The sequence below is a fragment of the Ursus americanus genome, chromosome 9 (genome assembly GCF_024610735.1).
Source record: "Ursus americanus isolate L20-20 chromosome 9, mUrsAme1.1.p, whole genome shotgun sequence".
Lineage (NCBI taxonomy): Eukaryota > Metazoa > Chordata > Mammalia > Carnivora > Ursidae > Ursus > Ursus americanus.
This window is the reverse complement of record NC_142135.1, coordinates 35,313,752-35,341,643: the sequence shown is the minus strand read 5'-3', so window position 1 is coordinate 35,341,643 and position 27,892 is coordinate 35,313,752. Positions and strand designations below refer to the sequence as shown.

General features: G+C 38.6%; 1 protein-coding gene across 6 annotated transcripts in view; it reads right to left on the bottom strand.

Annotated features, from left to right (window-relative positions):
• The window catches only part of ANKRD46 (ankyrin repeat domain 46), a 219,115-nt gene that overhangs the window by 175,732 nt on the left and 15,491 nt on the right, over window positions 1–27,892 (bottom strand). For 5 of the 6 annotated variants that reach the window (XR_015725785.1, XR_006781093.2, XR_015725786.1 and 2 more), the window contains exons 2-4: window positions 19,662–19,762; window positions 17,264–17,601; window positions 15,907–16,065 (exon numbers count right to left, since the gene is read on the bottom strand). Coding sequence is in view for 2 of the 6 variants with exons in the window: in XM_045805861.2 (XP_045661817.1) it covers window positions 15,907–16,065; window positions 17,264–17,574 (470 nt within the window). In the remaining 4 variants the exon portion in view is untranslated. Of the gene's footprint in view, window positions 1–9,560; window positions 11,592–15,906; window positions 16,066–17,263; window positions 17,602–19,661; window positions 19,763–27,892 lie in introns of those variants that run through there. The other variant, XM_045805859.2, reaches the window with a different exon arrangement.

Genomic DNA, 27,892 nt, shown 5'->3' with positions numbered 1-27,892 from the left:
GATTGCTCTCGATCTTGCCAGAAGTTCGGGAGAAGCAGGGCCGCTGCTGGCTGGGGGTGGAGTGGGGTGGGGGGGTGCGGGGGGGTGAAGGGCTTGGCCTCTTGAGAGGGCTCTTCTTCCATCCCAAAGCCATTGTCTGCCTGTGAATGTGCTTTCATCAGCTGCAAACTGTATTTATGGCTTCTCGGAATTTTCCGAATGAAGTAACTTTTTTCCCCAGACCATTTTTCTTCACAACTGAAATCAGATCCCCACAGTCCATGGAGACAAAACAGCATGACATCACCCGCCGGGGAGTTGTCATTTCAGACACGGTCGCAGCCTTTGTTCAGGATCAAATGGCTGTGATCTGCCTTGTGGAGGTCGCATCCTGCCCCAGCAGAGGGGACGGTCCTCTGGGCTCAGCTTGAGGAACTGGGAGGGCAGCAGGTGTGCCAGGCGGACTGCAGGGCAGGACTGGACAGGAGGGGCCTGGTGGCAAGATCTCTCTGTTTCTCTAACTCCAGAGCTTTGGAGATGCAGCTCCATAACACAGTCATGATGGGGACATGGGCACAGGGATACTGATGTCTGTGTCCCTCCTTTCTTCGCCTCCCATGCTCAGGTGGTAACAGCCAGGTACAGAAAGCACTGACCTGGAGGTTAGATGGACTGGACTCGGCTTCTGTCTTGTCTTGCAAAGCTTTCGGCTTCAGCTTCCTCCTCTGTAGAAGTGGGGAGGGTAAAAAATCCCAGTTCTGCTACCCTACAGAGATGTACTGGGACTAAATAAGAGAATGAATGTCTGGACCTGGCAAGCACAGGCCCTGCTTCTCCAGTTCTTGCCCTTAGATCTCTTAACATTTAGAGGGATGTGCTCTGTAGCTCCTCAAATGTCCTGGGCTTCCTGCAGGGAAGGTTTGGGGAGATTGGCAGTGACTGTGGTCAACCTCCTCTTGAGCTAATAATTAAGGTATTAAAGAAAGCTCAAAGAAGAGAGGAAGCCATCCAGTCATCAGGGAATCCAATCAGCTAGTGCCTGAGGGCCTGACCAATTACAAGAGAACAGAAGTTGTCCTTTCTGCAAATAAATGCTTCCTAAAGTATAGCGTGGGGGGCTGGCACAGTTCTAGGTAGTGATTGGCCTACAGGGAAGTAATCCTATAAATACACGAATAACTGAGAGTTACCAGACCCTGCATCCAGCATTTTACACACTTGATCTCATTTGAGCCTCTGGTTAGTGTTACTATTTTCATCTAACAGATGGTGAAGCTGACGCTAGGGGGACGAGTAGGTAACCTGCTCAAGGCCACTCCACTACTGTGGGAGGCTTGGGATGCAAAGCCAGGTCTGACTCCAAGGCCCGTGTGCTTACCCACTAAGCCATTTTGTCTCCCAGTCATAGACAGAGGGTGTCTGTGGAAAGGTGTGCCTCATTATTTTCTTTTCATATAAACCTGGCAAAGAGTGAGGCAGAGAGACCATGTTGTGTGTGTGTGTGTACTTCCCTTGGAATGCTGAAGGTGGGGCATCTTAGCTCATTCCTTCATATCCGTTCTTGCAACTCAGAAGCCCCAGAAGCAACAGACGGTCTGTTAAAATTTATTTTATCCAAATCATCAAGAAACATCACACATCCGTACGTATTTTAAAAGGCTGACATGTGAAATAAGTTGACTGCCTATATTTATGACACAACTGCAAATGTTATTTGAGCAGTTGTAAGCCAGCGGACCAAGGCTAGGCCCCAGTGTGAGCAATAGGGCTCTATGAACGACAAAGAAGAATCTCCATCAGCGGAGAAACGGGGCTTAGCCATTTAACTCTGGAATTGAAATGATTTCTTTCTAATAAGACTTCTGATTAAATAGAAGCTATATTCTGAGGAGGGTCAGATGTTTAGTCTGTCCAAAGAGAATCATAATTTTGTGGGATGGGAGCTCCAAGCCCCTTCCATTTATAGCATTCTTTGAGTCAGGACCAAAAGAACAGGAGCTCCTTGCTTTTCAAGTCTCTCTTCCAACTGCAGCTCAAGACTAGGGCAGGGCAGGCCCTGGAAAGTTATAGGGTTTGTCAAAGGGGAAATAAGATAGGGCAGAGCCCCTGTGTTGTGGCCTGGGACTGCCCCTTTCCAGAACGGGGATTCCAGTATGGCTGAAGGTTTAATTGAAGATCTAGTGCATTCCCAGTTCATGTGACCAACATATACCTTTTGAAGATCATAAGAAGTGTAGTGGGTTTCTAAGCTCAGCCATTAAAACATTTTTGTAATTAGGCAAGATGATGTCACCAATCTCTGGGGATCTGACACGGCCAACATAATCACAGATAACAAAAATCATGAGAGAAAAGTATCATGTTTCTCAAACAGAAAAAAGAGCTCAACTAGAAAGAAAATATAAGCTTCCATAATTCTCATTTACTGTTATCTTCAAAAGTAGTTCCATTAGAAGAGCCCCTTTTCAAAGAATATAGTCAATGTGGCTACCCCCATCCACTCAATGGAAATCATCCTCTACAGTCTTTAACATGGTGTGCGTTTGGCATTTTACAACTTCGCGATTGGTTTAAAAGGAACACTTCCCTTTCCAGTGTCAGCTTGAGATTGGTCAGTCCAGCAGTCACGAGCCTGAGCATCTTCCTTTTCCCTGTCACTGGAGAGATCTCTGGACTTCCTCTTGGTGGCTGAGAAGTTCCTTTATCGAAAAGGGGCAGCCAGAGCTAATGAGATGATGCCTGGGAGGTTCTCGAGCTCTTACAAGGTTGCAGGTATGAAAGACCATGGACAGGAGTTTTAATGAATAAAGCAGTTATTAAAGCTTCCTCAGCGAATCAAAAATTGTGTGATAATGTGTAGATCATTTGCACATAAAAAGCGAGGATTCAGTCAATAAACCACACAATTTATTCTAATGAGAGAAAAGGAGAACTTATATTGAGTCCCTATATTGAGTATCAAGTACTTTCAGATGTGGTGACTCACTTAATGGGAGAAGCACCGTGTTCTAACGGCTACACACAAAACTGCCACAATTAGACTCCTGGTTTGGTCTACTCCATGACCTCAGGAAACATACTAAAATTTTTAAGCCTTGTTTTCTTTATGGGATTAACAACACTATCAACACTTAAAGGGCCAGGCACATATACCTGCAGGCACACAGCCCTCAAAATAAGTTTTTTTTAAATCACTGTTAAGTCTGTGAGGTAGGTATTGTTTTACAGATAAGGACAGAGGCTTAGAAAGCTTACATTATTTGATCAAGGTCAGTCCACACTAAGTGCAGCTGAGATCTATCGCCTCCCAGGTCTGCATGCTTTTCAGTATAACCAGAGCCTCCACTGTCTGATCCAGAACTGGGACATAAGCTAAAATAACAGATGAATTGCGAATAGTTCAATAAGGTGAAATATACAACTGACATCTGATCAAATACATCTCCACCCCCCAGGTCAGGGGTTCTGCTAGAATACAGGAGAATCCAAGCCTAAACGTTCACTACAGAGTAAGAATTTGGGGATCCCTACATTTTATTTTCTCCTAAACTTGAGTCACAGGCTAAAAGAACAGCCTGTACTGATGGAATTGTACTAACTAGGACTATCCAAAGTAAGTTACAGCTTTTTGCCAGCTTTCTGTGCCAGTGACCTAGAAACTATTCCAAAACCTATTTTTGTTTCTTAGGGGCTGAAATTTCAGTGAAACAGCCCAACCAACTCTGACCCAGAGTCTTCAAATTTAGAAATTAATCCCCAAAGAAAGGGAATATTAATTTTTATTGTGACAGAGAGTAACCTTCTCCTAGCCCAGTTATAGGAATAACGAACACTGCAATGCCACACTTCTAAATACTTGCCATTTACACCATAAAGAGGCAAGAGAAGTAGGCTGACCATTATTCTTTCACCTCCAAAAAGGTTTTCTGGCTTATGGACACATACAAAAACGCACAAGTATTCTGTAGAGCTAACATTGCATGCCATATGATTTTAAAAGCACATAAAAGAATACTGTAAAAAAGAGGGGCGCCTGGGTGGCACAGCGGTTAAGCGTCTGCCTTCGGCTCAGGGCGTGATCCCGGCGTTATGGGATCGAGCCCCACATCAGGCTCCTCCGCTATGAGCCTGCTTCTTCCTCTCCCACTCCCCCTGCTTGTGTTCCCTCTCTCGCTGGCTGTCTCCATCTCTGTCATACAAATAAATAAAATCTTAAAAAAAAAAAAATACTGTAAAAAAGAGAAACAACTGAAATTTGCTGAAATAGATTTGTTCATAAAATAATATATGCACACATTAACTTGTGATGATTCCTACAAACAAAAAATTTATCCATTTAGTATTTTTTTTCTTCTCAAGAATAGATTAACTACTGTACATCTCAAATTGGAATTACCTTACGTCAGAGCTTATAATTAAACTGATCCTTAGACTAATTTGGACATGAACAAATAACCCAGATTAAAAACAAAACCTTTAAGAAGGAAAAGGGGGCAAGAAGAATCTACTGAACACCCCTAAGTGAGTGATTCCTAAGCAGATAAGTAATAGTTTTCTTCTGACTGTGGGTTATTCTCCTATCTTCACTCATTTCTCACTATTTTTTAAAAAATACTACCAGAGGTGTGGGAAAGGACACACGGGAACACGTACCGAACAGCTCACTTGACACGCATAAGACACGTCTGATACAGGAGAGAACGAAGCAGTGAACGGCCGTGTGAAGAACCACCGAGCAGGGCATTTTATAACTCGGGGCTTACATTACCAGTCCTGCTGCCATCAACCCACTACCTTGAATTAGAACTATACAGCAGACAACAGGATTGAAGAGACAGTTGTTCTAATAGAAAAAGTACTGTGGCTGACCAGCGAAAAATTGGCAACACTGTGCCTCCGATGGAAACTCTGGGGCCTTCTGCTTAGCTTCCCCACAGCATTTCCACGGTGTAAGGTGCTTTACAGAGAACGTACATTATCTGATGTGGAATTTTTTTTTTTTTTTTGAGAAGAGAAAGATTTCTCAAAGTGTTTATCAAGAGCAGATGATAGGTTTATGGTGATTGTCCCATAAACAAATAGACTGGGGTTACAGAAAAATACATTCTTGGCTTATGACATGATCAATTTACTGATTAGATCAGTATTTTGGTTAACTATTGAAGTACACAAAACATCATGGCAAGAAAGTTTATATTTATGTATCTAACATCAGATACTTGTATTTTTAAATAACACTTCCAACAGCCTGTGGGGAGGCTGGAGATGTGGATAAGGGCAGGTGTGGTAGGAGTAACACACTAGATCTGGATTCACATAACCGTTCTGCCCCTTTCTTACTTGTGGGACCAGTCATTCCATCCTTTTTGGTCTTTTTCCCCTCCCTAGATGACTCCTAATGTCCCTTCATCTCTAAAATTTTGTGATTATAACTTGTTATAATGTTCATTTTTCAGGCTTCACGCACATGATTCATCAGAATGCTAGAAGAGAACCAAGACATTCGATTTCCATAATTTAGAATAATACCTGCTTATTCAGCAGAACTTAAATCCTTTTTTGGAACAGAGAGACATATGAATAAGGTAAACTGACAACTGCAGCTATGCCAGAAACCATAATTATATTTTGAATAGGAGGCAACAAACTATTGTTTCCCATTGCAAAAGGTCAGTGCATTTTCTGCTGTTAGTTTCCAGAAACTGACAGTTTTGCTGTGGTCCTATCAATTCATACTAATAAAAATATCTATGTAATTAACTATCATCCCCTATCATGATCCAAAAATAAATTAAGGGGCTTAAATAATACAGAATTGCATAAATAAAAAGTGAGGGAATTAGAAAAGGGAAATAAGACTAAAGATAAGCATACAAAATAAGCCAGGAATGAAGTTCTAATAAACCACCATTAACGGCCTACATTACAACTGCTTCTAGTGGAACCCAAACCTGGCATTAAGCATTCCAGCATCCAGTGTGGAAGAGGAGGTCTACCTGATCAATTACGTAATTCATAGAGAAAATAAGATGAAAGCAAAGCTCAGCGGAAATGCAGTTGCTTGCAGTTGAAGAAGCAAAAGCTCCTCTTCGGGGGGTCTTCATAAAGAATCGGGCCAACAGCATCCTCAGTAGATACAGTGGGCGGTACACAGGGCTAGTTCTCAAGACAATTCTTCCTTGAAAATGATGGCATCACAGCCATGCAGAGGGAGGCATCACAGCACGACAGTTAGGAGAGACCCCAGCCCTACACTGTCTGAGTGCAAATCCCAGCTCCGCTGTGTGACCTTGGGCACGTTATTCCTGCCTTAGTCTCTTTAATTGTGAGGTGGTGATAACAGCAGCAATTTGCAAAGATTAAGCAAGTTAATAAGCATTGTAGAGTGTTACTACTTCTTAATGAAGAGCTTAGTAAAAGTAAGTGGGGTGGGCACTGCCATAACACAATTCAGGATCTAGCTCTACACTGATCTGACTGGACCCCATAGCTTTTAGAACAGTGCTGCCCAAAAACCTGCGCTAGTCACTGCAACAGCCTCTTGAGGCTACTGAGCATTAGAAATGTGGCTAGTTTTGCTTTCAAATGTAAAATGGAGCTCGGTTTTAGGCTCATATAAATGTGCTAATGAAGAACTGAATTTCTAACTTAATTTAAATAACCACGAGTAACAACTAGTTACTGCACCAGATAGCACAGGATACAGAAATTTCAGAAAGTTTGAATATTACTGATCTACAAACATCTTCCAAGTAATATTCTCTAAATACCATTATAAGTTTTTGATGAGTATTTGGCAACAAGGACTCCGGATTGTATTCCTTGACATCTAACTGGAGTGTGGCCACCTCCGCCGCCAGGTAAACACAGCACCTACGCCTTGGGCTGTGGACCTATTTTTGATGTGCAAAGTCTAAGATGACTGAACAGAATGCCCACCTATCTGTGCTGTGAGGGAAGCTAAGGAGGTATCCACAGCAAGACCAAGATCATCCCTAGAAAACTGCTTTGAAGCTACTGCAGAGCACAAAGGAATGGGTTTGATCCCAAAGTTCTACTTCGAGCAGCACAGTTGGAACTGTTTGGACTTGACAATTTATTTTTATGTTCTTTAAAGATTTTATTTATTTATTCAAGAGAGAGTGACAGAGCACAAGTAGGGAGAGGGGCAAAAGGAGAGGGAGAAGCAGCTCCCTGCTAAGCAGGGAGCCCAACGTGGGGCTCGATCCCAGGACCCCAGGACCATGGTCTGAGCCGAAGGCAGACACTTAACCGATTGAGCTACCCAGGCACCCTGGATCTGAACAATTTTAAAGGGTAGTCTAACCAGATGCTGGCCTCATTTTCCCCCCAGTGTTCTATTAACTTTGAGAAATGCTATTTCCTGGTGTACCCTCTAAGATAAACTATTCGGAAAAGGTACATCAAGATGACTAAATGAGAGAAAGTATATATGAATAGAGTCCCAGATAAAAGTAACAATTGCTGAAATCAATAAAATGATTTCATATAAGTCACATAACATAAAGGCAAAATAAAGGGAAAGTAATTGATAATAAAACGTGTATTTCAATATATAAATGCTTAGGCACAGCCACATAAGAGGCAATAAAGTTATGAGCACCTATACACAGAATTGTGTTGGTGACTCAATTATCACCAGTAGCATTGGTAACAAGATTTTTTGAGACGGGTACAGTTCTTGGTCAAGTTTTAACAAAATAAAGTAGAATCTTCCCTCACTGATCTCATGGTTGTATTCCTGGAAAATTCAGTGGTTGTTAAAATTCTATAAAAAAATGGAGTTGGGTTTAAGGCTCAGGTAAGTTTTTTTTTTTTTAATGTTCAACAGAGCATTCAAGAATCATAACATATGGAACAACTCTTTGTTGTGCTAAACCTTCCCATGTACTGTGGGACATGAAACATCTCTGGCCCCTGCCTACTAATTGCCAGCAGTACCTCCAATCATTTCTAAAACCATTGCTCCAAGCCAATCAGAGGAGTTCTATCACTCCTGCCCTCACCAATAACTGGCTCATCAATCCAGGCTTCACTGTCCAGTGCATGGCTGTGGCTGGTTTGAGAATAGGGAACATGACATAATGTCAGCCAATGAAACACAGAGGAAGTTTGCTGGGGGCCTGGCAGGAAGTCTTCTAGGAGAAAACCACAGGAAAGACAGTCTCTTTCTTTTTCTCTTCATGGTTACAAATGGATGTGAGGCCTGAACATTCTAAACTCATCTCAGAACCAGCTGGAGGATGAAGTGAACAAGCAGGAAGGCAGAGCCAGAAGCACAGGAAAACTGAGGTAAAGTTCGACTGTCACCCTTGGGGATCTACTCTACCTCTAGACTTCCAGTTACATATATCAGTAATTTCCTATGGTTTAAACCACTTTTAATTTGGATTTTGGTTTCCTGCAGCTGAAAGCACTTTGATACATACACGAACAACTTCACAAGACAAAGAATAAGGCCTGGTTTAAAAAAAAAAAAAAGCCAAACCAAAACAACAACAGGTGAATATTGTTCCTGGACTTCTATACCAAGTATACTTTTTTTTTTTTTTTTAACCTGTGGTAAATGAGCCTGCATGCTCTTATGTAAAAGGAGTTACACCGTTCACGAATGTGCAGTTCTTCTATCAAGCGACAGGCATACTGTGGAAGAAGAATGACCAACACAGTTCACAGATGTAGCCTGTTAGAACACGAGAAAGGTAAAAAGCTATTTAATCTGAAAAGAGAAAATATAGCTACAGGTAAAAAAGTAACGCTGTCAGCATGTAGGTACAAAAAGTTCTACACAACATAGGAGGCACCGTTGACAAATGGGCAGTAACATGGATTAAGCCCCTGCTCTCAAGAAGCTTGTAACGAGAGACAAATGAAACAAACAAACAAGCAAACATGTTTATTCAGTATGGTAAGTCATGAGGAAATAAGAGGCAGAGAAGTGGGCTGTCAAGGTGAACTTTCTTCTGAACATGCCAGAGTTAGACCTTTAATTTTAAAGGCTGGTAATACTGAGAGGATGTGGGCAATGGCACAGTATAGAAGGAGCAAAAGTTTTAAGAATGTGGGTGGAAAATTTAGTAATGTACTCCTGTGATGGCAGCAGGCAAGGTTCTAGATGACTCCACTGTCAGGTGCATGACAGAGAGTGGGGCGGAAGGAAAAAAGAAGCTTATAATCGGGACAGAGCCTCAGATTGGAATCCCTGTTCCACTATGTCCTATCTGTCTGACTTTGGACAAGTCACAACCCTCCCTGTGTCAGTTTTCTCACTTTACAAAATGGAAAAACATAGCTTGGGTCGGGGGACCAACCGATGGCATGAGATGAGGCACGTTAAGTAAAATACGCAATAGAAAGGTGCTTGATCATGGTAGTTATTATCACTTTTGAATCCACAAGCAATTCACCCAAATTAGTTTCAGAGCACTTACAAGGCAAACATATGTGAAATTCAATATACCTGCTACATCAGGTTTGAAAAAAACTTTTTTTTTTAACAGGCACTTGCAACCTATTACAAAGAGCCCTAAATTAAAACAATGACACACTAAGGAAATGGGTTGTGATTAAGAGACTATAAATGCATTTATTGGTAGTATTACTGAATGCTGAATGCAGACATTAAAATACAAAGAAATCAGCACTTAAAATCTTTAAAAAATGCAGTATCTTTACATATATGTTAACCGATTCTGCTTATCTATTTAGATTTACAAACATAAAGCGAATCCCAAAGCTTTCATTCTGAATATACTCTGATTTTGAGTTCTAGTATTCTCCATTCTAAAGTTGGCTTTTACTTTGCTGTATTTTACCAAGTATGATTTATTTTCTTTCTACCCTAAAAACAAGACTCTGTGAGCTGATCCTGAAGCAGTCAGTTAAATCAGGAATTTTTAAACAGCTCTTTTAGAGAGGATAAAGCCACATGAAAGAAAACACCTCAATCCTACATATATAAATACAAGAGAAAATATCAAGAAGCAACAAGAATCACAGAAATGCCAATCCTACTCTAAACTATAATTTCTAACTCTAGCAACAATTCAATTAGTAGTAGCTTAGGTGCCTTTGTTCTAAAAAATAAAACCATTAGTTCTTTCGCTACAATTTTCTGACTATACCCTGAATAATTATCAACTCTTCATGTACTTTTTAAAAACTCAAGAGTATGATTTATACATAACAGAATCATTAACAAAAGAGGCCTTCAAACATACTGCTGAAAGCTGCAATATAGTCTGGGGACCAGATTTCAATTTACATAGTATCACCATCCGCAAAGAGATTACGGCACCCAGGACAGCAGTGCTCAGCACAGTAACCTTAGGAATGCTCCATCCGTTATTGCATCAGAGAATTCCTGACACGGATGAGACTGTTAGGACAACTCTAAAGGGGCCTCTAAACAGGACTGCATGTAAAATGAAATAATTATGAACTATGCTACAGTTGTGACAACACAGCTAGCCTGCAGAACTGAATTTTTCACAACAATAGCACTACAGAATTACAGTGACAGATGTCAGAATTATCTCTCCCTGCTAACTACTGAGTAGAAAAAGAGTTTTCTGACTATATTTTTGATGAACGGGAGATCTCTGATATAAACATTAGGGGAAACAGGAAAGTGAACAAAATGAACTCAAGTTCTTTTTTCACAGATATTAACAACAAGCAAAGCAGTTAACAAAAAAGAAAGCCAAAATTAGCCTATAAACAAATAAATATAAGATCAAATCAATCATTTTTGAAGAAAATACAGCTCATTTTCAAAAGTTCTGTTCAGTTTGTCACTAGACTTGAAAATATTTAAATAAACCAAACACATTCCCACAATACTGATTTGCTATACGGGATGTAAAAAAAGCACTTCAAGTTTTAAGCTTAATGTTTCATTCTCTCCCCCTATTCCCAGAAAAGAAGAAGAAAAAGAAAAAAGGGGGCTCTTGCAAAAATAAACAAAACCCAAATCCACCAACTAACAAAAAGTAATCACAGAAAACCTTTCTCTTTTTGAATACTGCACTTTAGTTGGTCCCATATTAGGATAAGGTTTCTGTAGCAAGGACTCCCTAGTCTCTTCCTTTATCTTTCATTCTTCAGTCACCTCCATGTTTTTATCAAACAAGGCTATGTGAAGGCTTTCCTAACAAGTCGGGCTGAGTCAGAGGTAGCTTTAGGATGAAGTATACTTGACTACGGTATGTGGTTAGTTCAAATGAACACGTCGTTTGAAAAGGATTACAATACATAAAAATGCACAAAGACTGTACAGCCCTCACTGCCTTGCACTAAGAGAAAACGTTTGAGAAACTCAGAAGGAATAGCGGAAGCCAGGAAAGAGGCACCGGCCCCATCCCCATGGGCTCCTTTAATGCACCAGTTCAGGCTGGTTCTCCACAAAGGGGAGCACCCCGCTCACGTAGTACGCAATGCCAAGAGATAGCAAAGCAATGACAAAGATTAAGAGCAACACCCTCCAGAAGCCCAGGTCCTCGACAAACTCCTGCCATGTGGTTCGGAAGCTGGATAGGACTCCTTCCCCTTGCTGCAGGTTGGGATTGAGGAGAGAATGGCTTTCCATGGCACTGTGAAAGGAGCAAAGACAAAGGAAAGGGGCATGAACAACACATTCTACCCATTTCAGAAAGATACAACAGCAACCGCGTTACTTAGAAAAGACAAGACTCAACACTTACAAGAAGAAAACCAACATATATGTGCTCTCATACATCCATGTACTGATGTATGTATCTGCATATATCTGGACAGTCTTCAACTGTCAATTAAGCCACAATGATTATGTTTCTTGGTTTAGTATGCAGCAGAGTCAGAGTTAAAAATCCTTTTCTAATGAAAAGGTCCCAAGCAGAAGTCTTGACTGTAGGTCAAATGAGTTGTTTCAAACTCCTAGTATCTAAGTAACCAAATTTTGGTTACTTTAAATTTAGAAGAATTCAAAACAAAGATTCATATTTTAAGAATTTATGTTAACGAAAATAAGCAAAGATGGGTAAATCTAAAAATGATTTTTAGATTCACTTTTATACAGTGTGTGAATCTTAAAGTTAAAAAGGGAATTTTCATTAACTTAAGTTCAATTATCTGACCAATGAAGGAATTACTTCTTTTAACTATAATCCTCTAAACACGGACACTTAGCTCAGTCTGTTGTACATCTGAACAGGCCCAGTCATTAGGAATTCTTCTTACTAGCTTCCTCCCCCTGGTTGTAGTTCTATCTTTTACAATAATACAAAACAAGTTTATTTCGCTTCTGCATAAAGGCTAAATCTAGTTGAAAATAAGGTTGCACAAGCACCATAAAAACAATGATTCTTGATTCTGGTTTTCAGAACTCTAGCAAGGAAAAATATGACCCTTACAAGTAGAAAACAGGACATCTGACTTTGGTATGTGGACGACCACACTGTGATGAATTCAAAGCTCGGAGGGATTAGCACCTACAATTATGTCACAACATGTAGGTCCAATAACAGGGTATCATTTAGATTAAAGCCACAATGACCATAATCCTATGTATCAAGTATCTATTGCTTATAAAAGGTCATTTACCACCCTTCCTAACCCCCTTCTCTTCATATTCTTCCAACCATCTGGGCACAGAACAATGGAAACAGAATAAAACAGTGTCTTACAGTCTGGTTTATCACGCAAAAACTGGCATTTTTATTTAACCTACAATTTTACTTTACTTCTTGACACTTAGCCAGACGTCCTGCAGCATTTACTAGTATTAGAGGTCTTCTCTAATCATAGGATGCTGAGTTCCTAAATGGGCCACTCTGCATGACATCCAAGCTTTTCTTCCTTCTATATTAAAATGTTTATTCTCTAAATAAGAAAAGACATTTTCAGTGGGAGTCTACATGAATACAAAAATTTTAGAAAACTGAAGCAAGTTGAAAAATAAGATTGGAACTTTGAGAAGGTTTAAACACATAATACCATGAACAGATAAAGAAGTCCAGGAGAGGTGAATTTTGACTTGTATGAAATGTGTTGACTATGTCCGAGTTGATGTGATCTCATATTCAAAGATGTTAGATATAAAATCAGAATTCAGCTGAGCAATCTCTAGCTCACGAAGCTCTGCCGATCATAATTTTCTATAATGACCTTACCCAGTGAAATGTTTTCTACTGGACGTGCGTGTGCAATATTTTTTTTGTACATGTGTCATCTATGCAGTCTTTGTCATTCTATACCCACAAATTTAAAAATAACTAAATTAAATTTAGGATATATGGGGGAGTGGGAAAATATTTTTCATCATCTTGATTTATAGGCCCTTAAGTTATGCTATGTCTCAGAGAATCCTAAGAGTGATGGAAAATACTAAGTACATTCAAAACTTGCTTTATGTTCTGGTAATCATCACACAGCTTTGCCACAATGCCACGTACTAGCCAATCCCATTAAGATTTATTCCCTAACTTTTTCTATTGGCATAATTCACATATAAAATTCATCTTGTACAATTCAGTGGGTTTTTTTTTAGTATATTGACAAAGTTATGCAACCATCTCCACTGATTTCAGAACATTTTAATCACCTCTATAATCAACTCTGTATTCTTTAGCAGTCACTTCCCATTGCCCCTTCCACCAGCTCCTGGCAACCACTAACCTACTTTCTTTTTGCCAATTCTGAACACTTCATATAAACGGAATTACACAATATATGGCTTTTTTGACCAGCTTCTTTCATGGAGGATGCTTTTAAAGCTCATCCACGTTGTAGCACATATCAGTAGTTCATTCCTTTTTATGGTGGAATATTCCACTAGATGCACGGATGACATTTTGTTTATCCATTTATCAGTTGATGGACTTTTGGGTGGTTACCACCTTTGGGCTATTATAAATAATACTGCTATAAACGTTCGTGTACAATTTTTGCGTGAACCCATGTTTTCAATTTTCTTGGGTACATACCTGAAGTGGAATTGTTGGGTCATATGGTAACTTTGTGTGGCTTTTTGAGAACTATTGTTTTCCTAAGCAGCTACTCTACATTCCCACCAGCACTGTACGAGGGTTCCAGTTTCTCCACATCCTTTCCAATACTTGTTGTCGTTCCATCTTTTTGATTACAGCCATCCTACTGGTATGAAGTGGTAACTCGCTATGGCTTTGCTATGCATTTCTCTAACGACCAACGATGCTGTCTTTAAGTTTTTAAATTTAAACTTCAACTACCACATGTCTACCATGATATTGAGAGGCAGGAGTAAGATAGGGCAACCAGGTAGTACAAGTATTAGTAATTCAATTTTTTAAGAACTGGCTTTACACAATGCTATAAATACAAATTCTTATGCTAAAGGACATGACAGGTATGTGAAAGAAGCAGGATTAATATTTCATACGGAGCAGCTCAAACGACTATTTCTCCTACTTAGTAAGTAATCACAACCTAGGCAAAATAAAAGTTAAAAGTATGTTTCTGATAAGGAGGTGCCAAGAAACTGGGTATTCACAAAATATAGCAAGCAAGGTCCCCAGAACATACCAAGCAAAAACACATTCTTGGACATTTTTCATGGTAAAGAAGCTTAAAGTATTTATGAAAACAAATTTCAAGTTATTTTGGAAGAACACGATCTTTAACAAATAACAGAAAACTCAATGTTATCATATTGCTTATGGCATTCTGTCAATTGAGAGTACACAGGTGAAAGAAAAAGGGCTTGCAATATATCTCGGACTTCTTGCTTATTTTATCTACTTGTCAGCTTTTAGTGATAACTCATGAGGAGCAAGCACTGTTCTAGAAGTAAAACTTTAATTTCTTTGGGCAGTAGTAAGTTCTTGAAAGTATCTAAACAAATAGTTCTAAGCTTGAGAATGGAATTCATGGTTCCCAAAGAGTACACTGGCCAACACATGAAGAGAAAGGAAAGCAATCACCGGTACAAAGGAATCAAATTAAGGGTCAACTATAAAAAAAACAGACGACTTCAATTAGAACTCACAGAAACACTGATCCCAGCAGTCTAAGTGGACCATATGATCCTATTTCCAAGTCCTAATCAGTCAAGCTACTAGGTCAACAGCTAATGAGGGCCCTTGAAATATATTCCACTGAAAATTTTGGGAGGAGACAATAGTAGGTTCATCATCTGTCCTACCTTGTAATTATCTGTAATGCTGAATCTCTGTTGCAAACAACCAGACTCCACGCTAGTACAACTCAGTCTGGACTACGGACTTCGCCTGTTGAGCTAGTGAGGCCAGGAGAAAAGACGATTTGTCACCTTTTCAGAGCTCCCTGAACCGTGCTATAAACTGTTTCTGGATGAGAAATGATGAGATACTGAAGGCCCCATCTGTCACTCCATCTTAGCTCTAGTTACTTACAGGAGCCCAAATTTCATTTGTTCCAACTCATGGGGAAGTTAGTTTCACTTTCACATTCCTGAATTGTGTGTTAAATATTCATTTCTCTCCTCCTATTTTACTTTTCCTCAGTACTCCACTTTCCTGCCTTTGAAATGGTCTTTTCGGTCTTTTCTAATGTTGTCTATGTTTCTAGCCTTACTTATCCTTCTCCTCCTTTCCACAATTCTGTTTGTGGCCGGCACTTAAAATTCTCAAACTCCTGCTTCCTTCCCTCATATTCACCTCTTAACCACCTCTTCTCCCTTCTGCTGACAATACTGCAGGCTTCCTTGCACAGGGACTAAGCATGTGGGCATGTAGAACTTTCTGTTAACAGCTTCTCAATTGTAATCTGGAGCCATACGGACCTATATAAAGTTCAAATAAAGTATCAAAGCTCTGTACTTGAAAGCAAATAAATAGAAAGCTCACAAAGTTGCCATAAAAGATCCAAAGACTTAAAGTGACTTGCCCTTTAAAAAATTACATTGTTAGGTACCTTTCACTCTCAGCTGTCTGCATGGTCTCCAGTTTTGAGTGAGTTCCTCTGTTAAATCCTTTTACCTCTTGTTCTTCCAAAGACTCCAGCAATCGGATAACATCTTTATTCACTCCTCTGCGCTTTGCCAGAACCAAGGGTGTAGCACCTTGATGATTGCTAAAACAAGTTCATAAACACAAAGAGGTCATCATAACAGTTGGATTACAGCATTAGTACACACTTGTGTAGATCTCAGTGACAAAGGCATGGGCCGAGTTAACTCGAAGCCCAGAGCAGAACCAATGGTTGAACTGGAACTTGAATTTTGAGTTAAGCTATTTTTTTCCTTACAGGGAAAAAGGAAAAAGAATATATATGCAAAAGAGTAAGTAAATGAGAATAAATAAAAGAAAAAGAGGGCATTTTCTTAGAAATTAACTGCAAAGTTCTAGATTCTAGATTCATTCTTACCTGACATTTACATTTTATGGCAACAGAGCATATTTTAAAAAAAACAAAAAACAGAAACAAAGTCTAATTAAAAACAAATAAAAGCCCAAAGAACCAAATAAGCTACTTTGGTTCACCTGGCTATTTAACACTAATAAGAGAAGACAGCCAAGTAACATCGAATCCCATAGCCAATTCCCACCACATTTGTCTATCACATTTGCTGTCTTTTTCAGATTTAGTGACAGTAGAGCATCAATAAATCAAGGCAACAAGTGTAGTTTAAAGGTCAAGCTCAGTTTTAAAGATGGTCTCACATCTTTCCCACTCTAGAGACAAGGTATCATTAAAACAAACACTACTTCTACAAACTGTTCAGTATAAAAAGGACTCTGAGCCCCAGAGAGATTATGAAGCTAGCATGGTGTATTATGTGACAAGACAAACAATTTGGAATCAGGCAGAACTAGGTTCAAATTCCAGCTGTGTGACCTCTGTCTTTTTTTAAACCCTTCTTGTCTCAACTACTGCATCTGTAAAATGAAGATAACACCAACCTCAAGAAATATTCATTCTAAGGATGAAATGAGCTAATGTAAGTAAACACAGCACCTGGTCCATAACAGATTTTCAACAGATGTTAGTTCTTTTCTTCTTTTTCCCTTATCTGACAATACACAATCATTGGTAGCAGAACCTCACCACTGTTTTCATAGAAAAACTTGCACTGCTTCAGCATAAATTTAAAGTCAGCCTCTTGTTTCCTCACTCCCCTAATAAGATTACCTTATCCTCCATGCCTTGTTGAACTTGTCACTGCAGCTGATCAACAAGAAAGCAGAATCGATAGACTCTGAGATTGGACCATTGGTTGATAAACTAATGGGAAGAAATGGCTAGACTTCAAAAACCACAGCAGACTTACCAAATATCAATTTTGAGTCCATTGGAAACTAAGAATTGAATAGTATCCACATGGCCACAGAGATGCAGAGCTGTGTTTCCTTGATAATCTGTGGCCAGGAGATCAGCACCGAATTTATGCAACAGCTGGCAGATGTCTACATTCCCTCTGGCTGCCGCGAGGTGAAGGCCTGTTCTGCCCCTGCTGTCACGAATATTTGGGTCAAAGCCGCTTTCCAAAAGCCGCTTGGAATAGTTAAAGTCTCCATCAATACAGGCTTGCAGCAAGGGCACATTAGTCTGAGACGAGTCATTTACAAAAACATAGGACATTATTCTGATGGAGTGGATGGACTATGCCTGTAATGAAATATGAGGTGAGTGAGATTCGGTGAAGCCAAACTAAATCAAGACAATGAAGTCATTAGACACTATTTCTTATCCTTCTTGGCCTCCTGCCTCTAATAAATTACCTCACCAAACAGAAACAACAACAAAGTTATCAATTATATTTTATTTCTCATTAAAATGTCTTATTTTCTTCATATCCACTTGATCAAAATTTCAATTAAATTACTATAAAGATCTATTTTGTTTTTCATTAAGCAAAAAGATTGAGAGATTTTTTTTAAGGTAAATAAGATATAATCGTTTAGATTTAAGTTTATTGCATTGTCAGAAGACATATATAACATGATCCCTAAACTTCAAACGCATGCTAATGCTGGTAGAGATTCTTTCTTAAAACAAAGTAACTCTCTTTCACATATTTGCCTTTTATCATATTTGAGATATTCTACATAGTAAACAGAAGTATCTACTCAAAAGTTAACTAAATCAGCAAGAAAACAACAATGAAATGACTTAATTCATATTCGATCAAGACCTGCTGAATGTTTTGTCTATAGCACAAACTTCAATTTCATAGAAACTCCCATTGTCTGAAGGCTGAGAGATGAAGAAAAACAGGTCTGGGAACACAGAGGCAGGACAAAGGCAGCAATCCCAACTGTGTCCACTCCACAAATTTCACCTAAATGAGTACTCCAGCCTCTCCAGTGTGTCCACACCTCTTTCACTGATACTTCCCTGCCCCAGCAGTCTCTTGGTGTGTGTGTGTGTGTGTGTGTGTGTGTGTTTATGTCTCCCTGACCTCCTCTTGGTTCATTTAAGGAAAGTTAAAGTCTGACAAAAGAAACCTTACTAAGAAACTGAATAGAAAACAAACCAAAAGAAGAAATCACAAAAGCAGAGACCAATGTATTTACAGAGATGACTCCCTCACTCTACAGTTACAAAAGCTGAGTCACAGACAGGGTTGTCTTGTAATTTGTCAGACAAAGTCTTTCTTTCTGGAACACTGATGGAACTGGATGTTAGACCCATCTATTCTTGTGGCTAACCTCAATGGGATTCAGGAACACACACTGAGGGCCTGTTCCAAGCCAGGCATCACACCAAGGGTGCCTAATGAGTTTTATTTAATCTTCCTAACAACTCTATGGTAAGGGTTATTATACTGAATTTTAATAAGGAGTCACTGAAAGATTTCAAGCCAAGGAAATGGGATGGTCTTTCAGAAAGATTACTCTGTCAGAGGGAAAGGTTAGATTAGAGGGGGTCAAGGCCGGAGACTGGGAGACCAATCAGCTGGTCACTGTAGAAACCCAGCCAAGAAATGATGACAGCCTGATCTGAGGCAGTGGCACAGAGAAGGGAGCACACTGGAGAGGTATAGAGAAGATAGAATTAGTACAACTTAATGACGTGCTGCATATAACAGGTGAGAAGGAGTTGTTAAGGATAATTTTAAATATGGGAAAAATCTGCTAAGGATTAAGAATTAGATCAAGATAAAATAACTTCAGATTATGATACTATATAATGCTTTTTAAAGAAATTAACCCATTGAGAAGAAATTACTCATTAAAATAATCAAGAATTCTCTTTTCAGGGTAACCTCCCTATTTTCCCCTACAGTATTCACTGGATTAGATCATAAAAAAGGACAAAACTATCAAAAGCATTTGAAAAAATAAAATACCACATATCAAGAGCTTTTCAAGCGATAATGTGTTTTGGTTAAATTCTGTAAGAATAGATAATGAAAAACAAGTTACTTGGTATTTTTGGTTCTAACACAGTAAGAATTCTTGTGGTTTGAAGACTTGGGATTCTTTTGAATGTTGGCTCAGTGGGGAAAAAAAAAAGCCTTCCTTGTTTATTTTTTAAGTGAGAATAAGTGTGGTGTACTTTGTGATTTTTCTTTCTGTCCTTGAGAAACTAACTTTACCCCCAAATTTAATAAGGCCAATGATAGATAACATTTTTCATCTTGATCACAGGACTGAATCTGCCATAAAGCAAGGCATCGAAGCTTTCACACACTGTGAGGAAGTTGACAGCAGAAAAATACTCACGTAAGCCTGAAGATTAGATCTTTCTTTCAGTGGTCACCCAGCAATTTCTCTGAATTCTTAAGAAGGTTCAACAGAATATCCAGAAATGTGACAGCAAGGATCTACAGTAAATAGAAACTTTGGTTATAACAAGGGTGTGACATGAAGTCTAGCTGTTCTATTAAACACAGAGGAGCTGGTGGGGTCTGTGAATATTCTCTGGAAAATCTATGGGTAAGGCATTAATTTGCAAGGCCAGTAGTAACTGACAAGTAATAAAGTAGTGAAAAGGGAGAACAGAAGGCCTCCTAAGGAGTGGTTCTGTTGCCCACAAACAAGAAAGCATGGTCAAAAAGATAAAAAGAATCAAATTATGTGCCATCAGTAGAGGACAAACTGGACTCTGACTATTCATTCTAAGTTACTGGAATTCAGAATGCCTATTTTTCACATTATAAATGGTGGCTAGAACTCAGAGTAGCCCACAAAAGCACTTTTAGAAATAAAATGCTATTTGCATGGGGAGGGGAGTAAAAACAACCAATATTTACATTTAAACCAAACCGGATACATTTAAGGAAAAATATTTCTAATCCATTCTCAATTCTGGTACTTAAATCTCCCCCATGAGATTGATCCCCCGCCCCTTTTGCTTTTCAATGTGAAAGAAAAATTGGCCCAAATCTATCTGCACTTTTCCACAAGCCAGACCCTGCTCCTCCTGAAAGGTGCTGCTGCCCCACCTTCATGCTCTTGCTGGGACCCCCTCAGGTTTCCCCTCTGCACTCAGAGACATCTCAAGGACCTTGTCTGCCCCACTGTACCCTTCTTGTAAGGGATCGTGGAAGTAGGGTCATGCACAGACAGTAGGCACCACAAAAAATCAGTATTAATTCCTGAAACTAACATTTACTATGTGCTCAAAATATGGCAGATACTATGCTAAGTGGTAGGATATAAAGACTAAATCCCGAATTTGTAGCTCAGGCTGAGATTCAGATTAAGCTTTTACTGGTCATTCATGCTCAATATTATCAAATCCCTTTAAATAAACTTGTATGAGAAACAATGGTATTTTATGAAGCTCCATTTAAATACATAAGTCATGCTGTATCGTAAGGGTTATCAGGGCTAGACCAGAAGATGAGGGCTGACAAATTACATGTACCAATTTAGACAAACTTCAAATTACTGAACCACTTAATTTCCTTGCACAAATATTCTGAGTTCACCCAAAGTATTGTACCTTTACTTTTTTATCCTGACCATTGGGGGCTGAATCTTCATGACTAAAGCCTACCTCTAATATATGATTTTCAATGTTGAAATGGTGCAGGTGTTATTCTGAAGACAGCAGGGTTCACATTATGAAAAGGACAAATTCTGCTTTTCATTTGGAGACAGAATTATAGATTATATAGTTACCCCTTCAAATGACCTGTTAAAAATTCACAAGAAAGTTCCTAAACTTGGTGACCAGAAGGGGAGTGGGTGGGGGGGGGGATGGATTATACAGGTGATCAGGATTAAGGAGTGTACTTGTTGTGATGAGCATTGGGTGTTGTATAGAAGTGTTGAATCACTACATTGTACACCTGAAATTAATACTACACTGTATGTTACCTAACTGGAATTTAAATAAAAACTTAAAAAGTTTCTTTAAGTTCACAAGATAATGCTTCTGACATTTTCTTCTGATGACAAGCTCCATAAGAAAGTACATTTGATCAAACTATAGATTAATGTGATTTCAAACTTAATATTACACAAATGCATTAGACCTAATTGTACTTAAAACCCGCCAAGAAAATGTCTAAGACCCCATTTAGAACTTACTCACTAGCAATCTATTAATAGCTTCTCAAGAAGTTATGAAAGTGAGTAAAACTCAGAACACATATTAACTATGGTTCAAGGAGTGAAAAGGACTAAAGATTTAATTAAACTTTTTGAGATAATTGTAGATTCACACGAAGTTCAAAGAAATAGTACAAAGGAATCCTGTGTACTTTTACCCAGTTTCCCCTGATGTTAATATCTCACAAAACTATAATATCACAACTAGGATACTGACACTGATAATCAAAATCTAGAACATTTCCATCACCAAACTCTCTCATATTGCCCTTTTACAGCCACACCTACTTCCCTCCCACCCTCACCCCACCTTATCCCCTGGAAACCACTATCCTGTCTTCCATTTCTAGAATTCTGTCATTTCAAGAATGTTATATAAATGGAACCATACAGTATGTAACCTTTTGGGGTTGGTTTTTTTTTTTTTTTTTTTTTACTCAACATAATTCTCTGAAGATTCATTCAGGTTGTGTGTATCAATAGTATCATTCTTCTCTATTGCATAGTGTTCCGTGGTATGGATGTACCACCGCTTATTTAGCCTTTGACCTTTTGAAGGACATCTGGTTGTCTCCAGTTTGGGTGTGTTATTTTAAAGCTTCTAAAACATTCGGGTACATGTTTTTATGTGAATGAACATCTTTGTTTCTCTAAAACAAATGGCCAGGGGTGCAACTGCTGGTCTGGAGGCTTAAAGATTTGGACTAAAAGACAGTTGATGGGACGCCTGGGTGGCTCAGTAGGTTACATCATCAGCTCTGGTCCTGATCCCAGGGTGCTGGGATTGAGCCCTGCATGGCTCCCTGCTCAGCAGGGAGTCTGCTTCTCCCTCTGCCCTTCCCTCTCCTTGTGCGCTCCCATGCTCTCTCTCTAAAATAAATAAATAAAATCTTAAAAAAAAAAAACAGTCAAGTCTGAAGGTGCCTACTGTTCCCATGCAAAAAAAGAAAAAAAGAATGTAAGGTCTTCTTTGGGATCATCTGTTTGGATGGCTCAGGCAACCAGGACAGTGAGAGGTTATTTACAGAAGAGTTTGTTGGATTAAGCATTAATAAGGGCCCTAGTATTTACCAAAGATAGTGTGTAGTAAGAACCATTCCACAAGTAAGAGTTAGAAACATGAATGTGCGAGTGTGAACCCTGAACTAGTATCTTTCAAGATTCACAGAGGGCTGAGTCTGTTCCCCTGTAAATGAATATAAAAGCTAGACATAGTGAAGACTGCTTCTCAAGGTAGGAAGAGGAGGGAGAGAGGTAAGATATGGTCTGACTTTCCTGAGGGACTACTTTCAGGAGTATCCAATACTCTAGAGAGGCAGTTTTTCTAGTGTCAGAAGATGTTAAAAGAGCTTGGCTACCTCACCCAGAATGTATCTGGAGCTAGACTCCTAGGATTTGAACCCCAGTTCAGATACTTACTAGTTGTGTGACTTAAGTACTCAAAAATCAATAGTTTCTAGCTTCGTGAGGAAGGGCACAGCTCTGGGGCGACAGTTCTCTACTGCACCGAAGACAGCCTGCACGGAACATTGAGAATTGATCCCCTGGTAGCAGCATCCAGCAATGGGGTGACCTCTAGTGGGGAGTAAAGACATCCAAGAAAGGAAAAGAGAACTGGTTCCTGGAAGAGGAAAACCCACAAGAACAGTCAAGCCCTAGAAAATCCTCCCCTTGTTCACCATAGCCTGGTTCCTAAGGGACAGTGTCCATGAGGGACAGTGACTAGTTCAGAGGCCAATTCCCTGGGATTGTTAAAAGGAGGACTCGGGGGGTCACATCTTGGAGGCCTGGCACTGCCTAAGAGACTTCATAAGGATGGAGCCACTCATCCTTTAGGATGAAGCAGTCACCTAGATACCAGTAACAAGAGCTCCTAATACCACACAGCGCTTGTCTCAATACAACTGACAAAACAACAAGGAGGTTTTAGTGGAAGCATGTGAGTTACTGACTTGATTGGAAGTTCTAGTTAATATTCCTTTTCATTTCTATTTTTCTTTTATGTTAATATTGGGTCACATCTACATAACTTCAAGATAATATTCTTGATGGTTAAGAACTAATGGAGAAAACCTGTCGTATTTTAATATATACTCATTAAACCTAACTTTAAATTGGTCTTCTATATCCAATATCACCAACCATACATAATGTATTGATTTATTTTTCATTTTGAAAGGCCACTGGGAAAGGCAAAACTAAGTGCTACATTCTTGGTTCAAATGGACTGACGTTATGCCTACATAGCAACTTTGATCAGAGATCAAAGCACCAGACACTTCAGCAAAATGCAAGGGAAAAATGGCATACCTGGAGAGACACATTATCAAATCGGACTGCCTACATTTTCTAATATCATAGAAAAGTACTAAAACTGAGAGTGATATACAGTAAATGGAAACCCAAATCTGGACTCTCTATACCTCATGTGGTTATTCTTAGCCTTTTAAAAGGATACAGCTGTTTTTAAAATATAAAAATAACCTTAAAGAACCATAAAATAAGAACTTCCAATGAAGTCATTAAATCCTAACTGCTAGCACTTTAGAATTACTGTTCTTAAAATCCAAGTGCTGTACAGATCCACAGACATTAGGCAAAAGGAAAAAAAGCCACATCTAAAAGAAATCTAGCTCTGCACGAGTAAACATTTTAACAATTTAATTCCTTCTCAAAATGTTAATAATATATTTTTTCAGCCTGCTTATCTTCAATAGCCATATTTCTCTAATAGAGTGATTTCCAAGGCTCAGAGAGGTTAATGAGTCTAAGGTTAATGAGTCTAAGGCCACATTGCTGTTAAGTGGCAGAATGGGCTTCAAATTTAGTCTACAATATTTCTAATATGCCATGCCACCTCTATACAGTTATCAAGATAATTAGTAGGAAATGGTTCATACAAAGCTCAGGTGCTTGTTCACAATTGTTTGCAAAAATTCCTGCCAGACCTTGTGCCTAAAATGCAAGAAATGGGTTTGAGATGTGTATCCTTGCAGATTACATAGTGCCTGGCACATTTTTTAAAAATCTAGAGATAGGAGAATCCAATAATTCTTTGTGGATTACACACTCAATTAAGTTCATCTTAACAAGATTATATTTTATTTCTTTAAAGATTTTATTTATTTGAGAAAGAGAGAAGAGCACGAGCAGGCTGAGGGGTAAAGGGAGAAGCAGACTCCCCACTGAGCAGGGAGCCCAATGCGGGGCTCGATCCTGAGACTCCAGGATCATGACCTGTGCCGAAGGCAGACGCTTAACTGACTGAGCCACCCAGGCACCCCCATCTTAACAAAATTTTAAGGTAACATTTTTATGACTAATTCTATAATTTATTATAAATTTATTACAAAAATAAATATGAGCAAAGAAAAGAAGTTACCCATAATCCTACCAACTAGAAGTAACTATTCTTACTATTTTGGTGCTAGTCCTATAGCCTTTTTTCTCTGTATGAATATATATTTAATTCATACTATACACAAATGTTAAACTTTTTACTTACCATATCATGAATATCCTTCCATGTTACCAGTCTTCCAAAAACAATTTTTAATGGTTGCATTCTGTAATATTCTATAATTTTCCATAATTTTCTTATTAAATTCTTTACCACATTAAAGAAATTTGCTTTGCATTTTTCCTCTTACCCGAATTTAAATTCATTGACATTTTAAGCCAATCAAAACATAGTCTAAGAGGGGCACCTGAGCGGCTCAGTTAGTTAAGGGACCACCTCCTGGTTTCAGCTCAGGTCATGATCTCAGGGTCCTGGGATCAAGCACTGGGAGTCTGCTTGCCCCTCCCCCGCCCCTCCCCCTGCTCTCTTTCTAAAATAAGTAAATCTTAAAAAAACAAAAACATAGTCTAAGAGACTTTTAAAATAGTATTTTTGGTTTCAAAATCTGACTACCATAATGGATTCTCAGGCGATGTATCTAAAAGATGTGACACGGATGCATCCAGCTATAATGTGGAATTAGACTTCTTTTTTTCTTCTTTTTTCAAAGATTTATTTATTTGAGAGAGAGAGAACGTGGGGGTGGGGGACGGACAGAGAGAGTGTGAGAGGAATCTCAAGCAGACTTGATCCCACAACCCTGAGATTGTGACCTGAGCTGAAACAAAGAGTCCCACGGGTGCTCAACCAACTGAGCCCCCAGGTCCCCCGAGGCTTATTTCTTTACGGACAATAGTTTTACTTTGACAGCAATCCTGATGCAATGCTTGCTTTGCTCATGATAAAACGTCAAAGATTCTGGTGTATGGTTCATCTTAAACTACAGTTCACTTTAATTTGAATCCCTTTTAGAATCCCTATTTATTGATTTTTTGAAAGACTGTCTTAGAAGGGTCTGGGAAATAAATTCTCAAAGATTGTCCGGCTAGAATCTCAATTCTTAACCTTTGAGGTATCTGTCCAAAATAGAGGCAAAATAGTGGATCTTTGTTTTGAGTTCTTAAAAAAGGAAAAAGGTAGCCCCCTTTTTGAAAGCATGGAAGTAACTTAAAAAAAAAATTGAGAATATTATCCTTTCAGGATATTCCAGCACCATGAAGAACACGTGAAGGAGGATGTTTATAAGTAGAACCTTCTGGATTTTACTTCCAAGTCTCAAAAATAATTAACAGAAGTTCAAAAAGAAAAATTTTTAGACAGATCTGGATCTACTACAGATACATTTTTACTTTACATTTAATTCTGTTGTATTTCCAAGTCTAACTTGATTTGTTTAAAATTCTTAATTTTGTGACTTCTTCAATGCCAAGCTATCAATTACTTTATAATTAAAACTTTATTAAAGCAATAAAGGTGAGGTTATTTTGAAATGTGTGAATTACAGAATGCTACAAAGTCCAGTTCATTACGTTTAAGTTCATATAATAATTAAAAGTAGGCTAATCAGGTATTACTTAGTAAACATTCTTAGGAAAGAAAGCTTAATGAAAAAAGGAACAAGGATTTATTTATATGTCTGCTATTACTATGCAACAACTGCTTAGCAACATGAGATACATAACATTTAACATTCATTAAGTTATTATATTCCAGGCACTATTTAAGTGTTTTTCCTGGAACGACTTATTTAATCCCCATATAAGCCTTATATATAAGGTAAATATTATCCTCATTTTATGGGCAAAAAACTAATGGCACTAAGTTTGCTTTCATAAGATTCTTCTTCATATAATGAATTAGTTTAGGAAACTTTTCATCCAAGATTACATAAAGGGAAACATTAGTCTAGCCCACACACTCTGAATTAACTCCTTATCATTTCATTCAAAGTAAATTTTTCTGCAAAAAAACAATAAATATCTGGAAATGTTTCTTACTTTACAGGAAACATCGGTCACATGTTTACAGGAAATATTCAGTCATATATTCTGAATTAACTCTTTGCAATCTTCTCAAAGTAATCTTTTCTAAGTGTGAGAAAACAACAATAAAATATTTGGAAATATTTGCTACTTTACAGGAAGTGACTAAATTTCTGGAGTCGTTATTCTCATGTATTTCTTACTCATTGGCATAGTGAGAAAACACTTGTCTAAATTTTTCTTTCTCCATCAGAAAATCAAAAAAACAAAACAAAAAAAAATCAAAAAATTTCTGATATATATTTCCTCCAACATCTGTCTTACTTATATTTTTGCATTATTAAAATTTAGTTCAGGGGCGCGTGGGTAGCGCAGTCGTTAAGCGTCTGCCATCAGCTCAGGGCGTGATCCCCGCGTAGCGGGATCGAGTCCCACATCGGGCTCCTCCGCTGGGAGCCTGCTTCTTCCTCTCCCACTCCCCCTGCTGTGTTCCTTCTCTCTCTGGCTGTCTCTGTCACATAAATAAATAAAATCTTTAAAAAAAAAAATAAATAAAATAAAACAAAATAAAATTTAGTTCAACTTTTGTAAAAATATTGGCTTAAAATAAAAATTATTTGTTCACATATGGAGTACTGGTACCATGGATATTTTATTTATTCTAATACCTTTCGGCATCTTCCAAAATCTTCACTGTGTAATTTTAGCATGTTTAAAATTCTTAGCAAGGGGCTTTCCTCCATAGGAAGTCTTCAGTTTATAATTCGTAATTATATAATAAAGATATTAAATAAGCACTGGAAGGTCAATCTGAAGTCTTCCATGCGTATGTATTGCTTTTGCAATCAAGTGCTTTTAAAAAATCAGTTTTCTGCACTAGTAGCATTTTATTTATGACCCAATGGTGCCACCTTGTGGCCTATCTGGGCTTCAAGTGCAACTTTAGCATCTAGGACAAGGATAAAGCAAGAGGAGGGAGCGAGCACCTTCCAAGTTTTTGTTTCATTTCTTTTTTTTTTGTTTTTCGTTTTTAAAGTTTAGTAACTTACTTATTTTAGTAATCTCTACACCCA